The sequence below is a fragment of the Cherax quadricarinatus genome, chromosome 77, assembly GCF_038502225.1.
Source record: "Cherax quadricarinatus isolate ZL_2023a chromosome 77, ASM3850222v1, whole genome shotgun sequence".
Lineage (NCBI taxonomy): Eukaryota > Metazoa > Arthropoda > Malacostraca > Decapoda > Parastacidae > Cherax > Cherax quadricarinatus.
The window spans coordinates 20,005,492-20,013,414 of NC_091368.1; the positions used below are offsets into that span (position 1 = coordinate 20,005,492).

General features: G+C 43.0%; 1 protein-coding gene across 1 annotated transcript in view; it reads right to left on the reverse strand.

Annotated features, from left to right (window-relative positions):
- Positions 1-5,775: 5,775 nt before the first annotated feature.
- The window catches only part of LOC138854998 (uncharacterized), a 289,676-nt gene continuing 287,528 nt past the window's right edge, over positions 5,776-7,923 (reverse strand). The window contains exon 9 of the mRNA XM_070101513.1: positions 5,776-7,363. Within this exon, the coding sequence (XP_069957614.1) occupies positions 7,059-7,363 (305 nt within the window). The 3' untranslated portion in view covers positions 5,776-7,058. The remainder of the gene's footprint in view (positions 7,364-7,923) is intronic.

The following is a 7,923-nucleotide window of genomic DNA, read 5'->3' on the forward strand; positions in this document are numbered from 1 at the left end:
GTTTAGGGTAAAAAAAAGGAAAGGGAAATAGAGAAGAAATTGGAGAGGCAACAGAAGGTGATCGAGGAGAACCTAGTGGAGTTGAATCATCACTGAGGGATAGAAAGGCGTTTTGACCACTGACTGATGATGCCGGAAACACCATCAGGCGCCAGTCTTTATTGACTTCTATCCTTCTTGATGAGGGCTGGTTGCCTTCTTTCACAGATCTTTTCAATTGATTTTTATTTAGTTTGTCTTATTCGTATCGCTGGATTGATCTTAATTTTTTAGTAGTTTCGTTACAATATCTTCATTTTACTTAGGCTTTCTTTTGGGACCGAATTTTTACATTCTAGTTTAAATTTTTACATTCTAGTTTTAAATTTTACTTTCTAGTTTTAAGTTTAAGTATCTTGTATGTTACATTTCAATTATACAGTAAAACTCTTATTTACATACTAGCCATCAAGAAAATTTTGAGTAATAATGACCAGATCCCTAATAAGGTTCAGAGTGGTTTTAATTTGTACAATCATAGTCTTCACAAGTCTCGTGGTTCAATAATTTTAAGGGATTTCCTCAAAATCTATATTGTAGCAGGAAAATCAAATATATCTTTGGTTATAATTATCTTCATTATTTCAATTATGCATTTTTCCTAACATATATTATGCTACTTATATGAGAAATACAAATTATGCCTCACTTATAATCTTAACAAAAATAAAATCAATTTTTTTTTATCTTTTTACTTTGTATTAATATGAATAGGGTAATTATTATAAAAGAGGAGGCAGTTAGGATAAGATATAAACAGCTATTGGAGGATAGATGGACAAATGAGAGCATAGGCAATGGGGTCGAAGAGGTGTGGGGTAGGATTAAAAATGTAGTGTTAGAGTGTTCAGCAGAAGTTTGTGGTTACAGGAAAGTGGGTGCAGAAGGGAAGAGGAGCGATTGGTGGAATGATGATGTAAAGAGAGTAGTAAGGGAGAAAAAGTTAGCATATGAGAAGTTTTTACAAAGTAGAAGTGATGCAAGGAGGGAAGAGTATGTGGAGAAAAAGAGAGAGGTTAAGAAAGTGGTGAAGCAATGTAAAAAGAGAGCAAATGAGAGAGTGGGTGAGATGTTATCAACAAATTTTGTTGAAAATAAGAAAAAGTTTTGGAGTGAGATTAACAAGTTAAGAAAGCCTAGAGAACAAATGGATTTGTCAGTTAAAAATAGGAGAGGAGAGTTATTAAATGGAGAGTTAGAGGTATTGGGAAGATGGAGGGAATATTTTGAGGAATTGTTAAATGTTGATGAAGATAGGGAAGCTGTGATTTCGTGTATAGGGCAAGGAGGAATAACATCTTGTAGGAGTGAGGAAGAGCCAGTTGTGAGTGTGGGGAAAGTTCGTGAGGTAGTAGGTAAAATGAAAGGGGGTAAGGCAGCCGGGATTGATGGGATAAAGATAGAAATGTTAAAAGCAGGTGGGGATATAGTTTTGGAGTGGTTGGTGCAATTATTTAATAAATGTATGGAAGAGGGTAAGGTACCTAGGGATTGGCAGAGAGCATGCATAGTTCCTTTGTATAAAGGCAAAGGGGATAAAAGAGAGTGCAAAAATTATAGGGGGATAAGTCTGTTGAGTGTACCTGGTAAAGTGTATGGTAGAGTTATAATTGAAAGAATTAAGAGTAAGACGGAGAATAGGATAGCAGATGAACAAGGAGGCTTTAGGAAAGGTAGGGGGTGTGTGGACCAGGTGTTTACAGTGAAACATATAAGTGAACAGTATTTAGATAAGGCTAAAGAGGTCTTTGTGGCATTTATGGATTTGGAAAAGGCGTATGACAGAGTGGATAGGGGGGCAATGTGGCAGATGTTGCAAGTGTATGGTGTAGGAGGTAGGTTACTGAAAGCAGTGAAGAGTTTTTACGAGGATAGTGAGGCTCAAGTTAGAGTATGTAGGAAAGAGGGAAATTTTTTCCCAGTAAAAGTAGGCCTTAGACAAGGATGTGTGATGTCACCGTGGTTGTTTAATATATTTATAGATGGGGTTGTAAGAGAAGTAAATGCGAGGGTCTTGGCAAGAGGCGTGGAGTTAAAAGATAAAGAATCACACACAAAGTGGGAGTTGTCACAGCTGCTCTTTGCTGATGACACTGTGCTCTTGGGAGATTCTGAAGAGAAGTTGCAGAGATTGGTGGATGAATTTGGTAGGGTGTGCAAAAGAAGAAAATTGAAGGTGAATACAGGAAAGAGTAAGGTTATGAGGATAACAAAAAGATTAGGTGATGAAAGATTGAATATCAGATTGGAGGGAGAGAGTATGGAGGAGGTGAACGTATTCAGATATTTGGGAGTGGACGTGTCAGCGGATGGGTCTATGAAAGATGAGGTGAATCATAGAATTTATGAGGGAAAAAGAGTGAGTGGTGCACTTAGGAGTCTGTGGAGACAAAGAACTTTGTCCTTGGAGGCAAAGAGGGGAATGTATGAGAGTATAGTTTTACCAACGCTCTTATATGGGTGTGAAGCTTGGGTGATGAATGTTGCAGCGAGGAGAAGGCTGGAGGCAGTGGAGATGTCATGTCTGAGGGCAATGTGTGGTGTGAATATAATGCAGAGAATTCGTAGTTTGGAAGTTAGGAGGAGGTGCGGGATTACCAAAACTGTTGTCCAGAGGGCTGAGGAAGGGTTGTTGAGGTGGTTCGGACATGTAGAGAGAATGGAGCGAAACAGAATGACTTCAAGAGTGTATCAGTCTGTAGTGGAAGGAAGGCGGGGTAGGGGTCGGCCTAGGAAAGGTTGGAGGGAGGGGGTAAAGGAGGTTTTGTGTGCGAGGGGCTTGGACTTCCAGCAGGCATGCATGAGCGTGTTTGATAGGAGTGAATGGAGACAAATGGTTTTTAATACTTGACGTGCTGTTGGAGTGTGAGCAAAATAACATTTATGAAGGGATTCAGGGAAACCGGCAGGCCGGACTTGAGTCCTGGAGATGGGAAGTACAGTGCCTGCACTCTGAAGGAGGGGTGTTAATGTTGCAGTTTAAAAACTGTAGTGTAAAGCACCCTTCTGGCAAGACAGTGATGGAGTGAATGATGGTGAAAGTTTTTCTTTTTTGGGCCACCCTGCCTTGGTGGGAATCGGCCAGTGTGATAATAAAAAAAAAATAATTATTATAAAGTACTCGTAGTTATGTCAAGGTTTTTTTACCGTCAATTTAGTTCGTCATTATTCCGCCACTGAGCCAGTGCCAAGTTGACACTGCTGAGGTGTATTTTGCTGGATATAACAGTCACGAAGCCACTACTGGAGTACCACTGTTAGGGAGCCTCTACCAGAGTACCACTGTTAGGGAGCCACTACTGGAGCACCACTGTCAGGGAGCTACTACAAGAGTACCACTGTCAGAGAGCCTCTACCACAGTACCACTGTTATGGAGCCACTACTGGAGTGCCATAGTTAGAGAGCCACTACCAGAGTATCACAGTTAGGGAGCCTCTACCAGAGTATCACTGTTAGGGAGCCACTACCAGAGAACCACTGTTAGGGAGCCTCTACCAGAGTACCACTTTTAGGGAGCCTCTACCAGAGTACCACTGTTAGGGAGCCTCTACCAGAGTACTACTGTTAGGAAGGCACTACCAGAGTACTACTGTTATGGAGCCACTTCCAGAGTACCACTGTCAGGGAGGCATTTCCAGAGTACCACTGTCGGGGAGGCACTTCCGGAGTACAACTGTCAAGGAGCCAATACCAGAGCACCACTGTCAGGGAGGCACTACCAGAGTAACACTGTAAGGAAACCACTACCAGAGTACCATTGACAGGGAGCCACTTCCAGAGTACCACTGTCAGGGAGCCACTACCAGAGAACCACTGTTAGGGAGCCACTACAAGAGTACCACTGTCAGGAAGGCACTACCAGAGTACCACTGTCAGGGAGGCACTACCAGAGTACCACTGTCAGGGAGCCACTACCAGAGTACCACTGTCAGGGAGGAGCTACCAGAGTACCACTGTCAGAAAACCACTACCAGAGTACCACTGTCAGGAAACCACTACCATAGTACCACTGTTATGGAGCCACTACCAGAGTACCACTCTCAGGGAGCCACTTCCAGGGTACCACTGTCAGGGAAGCACTACCAGAGTACCACTGTTAGGGAACCACTACCAGAGAACCACTGTCAGGAAACCACTACCAGAGTACCACTGTCAGGGAGCCACTATCAGAGTACCGCTGTCAGGGAGCCACTTCCAGGGTACCACTGTCAGGGAGGCACTTCCAGAGTACCACTGTTAGGGAACCACTACCAGAGTAGCATTGCTAGGGAATCATTACCAGAGTACCACTTATAAGGAGCCACTACCAGAGTACCACTGTCAGGAAACCACTACCATAGTACCACTGTCAGGGAGCCTTTACCAGAGTACAACTGTCAGGGAGCCACTACCAGAGTACCATTGTTATGGAACCACTTCCAGAGTACCAGTGATAGGGAGCCACTACCAGAGTACTACTGCCAGGCAGCCACTACCAGAGTACCACTGTCAGGGAGCCACTACCAGAGTACTACTGCCAGGCAGCCACTACCAGAGTATCACTGCCATGGAGCCACTACCAGAGTACCACTGTCAGGGAGCCACTACCAGAGTACCACTGTCAGGGAGCCCCTACCAGAGTACCACTGTTAGGGAGCCACTACCAGAGCTCCACTCTCAGGGAGCCACTACTAGAGTACCACTGTCAGGGAGCCACTACTAGAGTACCACTGTCAGGGAGCCACTACCAGAGTACCACTGTTAGGGAGCCACAACCAGAGTACCACTGTCAGGGAGCCACTACTAGAGTACCACTGTCAGGGAGCCACTACCAGAGTACCACTGTTAGGGAGCCACAACCAGAGTACCACTGTCAGGGAGCCACTACCAGAGTACCACTGTTAGGGAGCCACAACCAGAGTACCACTGTCAGGGAGCCACTACTAGAGTACCACTGTCAGGGAGCCACTACTAGAGTACCACTGTCAGGGAGCCACTACTAGAGTACCACTGTCAGGGAGCCACTACCAGAGTACCACTGTTAGGGAGCCACAACCAGAGTACCACTGTCAGGGAGCCACTACTAGAGTACCACTGTCAGAGAGCCACTACTAGAGTACCACTGTCAGGGAGCCACTACCAGAGTACCACTGTCAGGGAGCCACTACCAGAGTACCACTGTTAGGGAGCCACAACCAGAGTACCACTGTCAGGGAGCCACTACTAGAGTACCACTGTCAGGGAGCCACTACCAGAGTACCACTGTTAGGGAGCCACAACCAGAGTACCACTGTCAGGGAGCCACTACCAGAGTACCACTGTTAGGGAGCCACAACCAGAGTACCACTGTCAGGGAGCCACTACTAGAGTACCACTGTCAGGGAGCCACTACTAGAGTACCACTGTCAGGGAGCCACTACTAGAGTACCACTGTCAGGGAGCCACTACCAGAGTACCACTGTTAGGGAGCCACAACCAGAGTACCACTGTCAGGGAGCCACTACTAGAGTACCACTGTCAGAGAGCCACTACTAGAGTACCACTGTCAGGGAGCCACTACCAGAGTACCACTGTCAGGGAGCCACTACCAGAGTACCACTGTTAGGGAGCCACAACCAGAGTACTACTGCCACAGAGCCACAACCAGGGTACTACTGCCACAGAGCCACAACCAGAGTACTACTGCCACAGAGCCACAACCAGAGTACTACTGCCACAGAGCCACAACCAGAGTACTACTGCCACAGAGCCACAACCAGAGTACTACTGCCACAGAGCCACAACCAGGGTACTACTGCCACAGAGCCATAACCAGGGTACTACTGCCACAGAGCCACAACCAGGGTACTACTGCCACAGAGCCACAACCAGAGTACTACTGCCACAGAGCCACAACCAGAGTACTACTGCCACAGAGCCACAATTTGCAAACCTCTTCTAAAGCCAATGATAATTTCACTGTAATTATCTTCTTCAATATTTTTAAAAACATTATCAATAATCTGTTTTAACAGAAGCAGATCTGTAAATGTCCTTTTTTTTCATTTTCCAGTATTCGTAGCTTTATTAAAATTTTATTGAATGTATAAACTGAAAAAAATGCAAAGCTGCTTAAAGTTGTTTGGTAACTGGCAAAAAAGTAATCAAAATAAATCTATATATTCCTCATGGCATGACATATCCTGAATTTTCCATTCGTCGAATATTGTTGACTCTCATGTTTACTCTGCGGGAAATGTAGATTGAGAAGGTTGAAGGATTTGAGAAGGTTGTGAGGATTGAGAAGATTGAGAGGCTTGAAAAGATTGAGAAGATTGATAAGGTTGAGAAGATTGAGAGGGTTGAAAAGGTTGAGAAGATTGATAAGGTTGAGAAGATTGACAGGGTTGAGAAGATTGACAGGGTTGAGAAGGTTTAGAAGATTGACAGGGTTGAGAAGATTGACAGGGTTGAGAAGGTTGAGAAGATTGACAGGGTTGAGAAGGTTGAGAAGATTGACAGGGTTGAGAAGACTGACAGGGTTGAGAATGTTGAGAAGATTGACAGGGTTGAGAAGATTGAAAGGGTTGAGAAGGTTGAGAAGATTGACAGGGTTGAGAAGGTTGAGAAGATTGAGAGGGTTGAGAAGGTTGAGAAGGTTGAGAGAGTTAAGGAAAGTGAGAGGGATTAAATAATAATGTCAGAAAAGAAGCGAACTGAATAAGATATAAATGTTTGAGAAAATGGTGAAAGAAGATTGGGATTTATTCTGATTTATAAAAATCCCAGTGACTCGTTGACAGAATATGTAATGAATAGTAAGTAAAAGGAGGAAATAAAGAAATGAGAAGAATCACCTGAAACAAAGAGAAGAGATAATTTGCAATAGTAAGGCACACACAGATGAAAGTGAAATAACAAATGAATGGAAACAATTCTGAGAAACGACGGGAAAGTAAAGTAAATTAGTGAATCCTCCAGAAAAGAGGGTTAGAGGCTTCATAGATAGAGATCAAAGCAGATAAGGAGAGAAATGAGAGAGAAAACCGTGAGACGTTTCTCATGTTACTGAGACACTGTGAGGCATTACTGTGGATGTCAGCTGAGAAGAGTGACTGACAAGGCGGTTCAGGATATAACTAAAGCGCTGAGGAATTGAAGTACTGAGGGAGATGAACCTACTCAGCATCATGCAAGTTAGAAGAATCATGGAGGAGGAAGATATTGGTAGACACAGGAAGATATGAGGGAAGTAGATAATAAGGAAAACAATCAGGATGTGAGGTAAGACTGAGAAAGGAGCACTCAGCGAGGACGAACTTGTCTCGTTCATTCCAGCCTGATGAATTGCTGCTTCTTGCTTTCCTGTTGAGGTAAACAAAGGGTAAACTGATTATAATTACTCTTTCATCTTTTTTCTGGATATCACGAGTGAAACAATTAAATAGTCCTGGAGAAAGACTCGAACTTTGGCCAAGACTAAATATTTTTTTCTGAAATGTACCAAACACAACATAAGAAATAAAACTTCCCAGTGTTGACATGTTAGTTATGTAACATTGTCTGTTTAGAGTTATTAACTTAAGATTAACATTACAGCAAATAGACGAACGAGTTGTTCAGTAGTAAATTATTCAAAATAACTTTCCGTAATCACTTGTTGCAAGTTTAGATCTTACACTTTCGTAAAACTTTAACAAAATCTGCAATTTTGAGAAGATTGTATAATGGAAACTTCGTATTAAAATATTATAGATCCTTTGCAACGTATAAAACTTTCTGAATTTGATTCACTGATTATACAACTTTTTGCATGTACTGTGGATTTTTTTTAAAAAACGTAAATTAATATATCCACACATTTTTTTGTTCCTCTTACGTAAATAAAGTCTAAAATAATATTATCATAACATTTGGTATGTAGT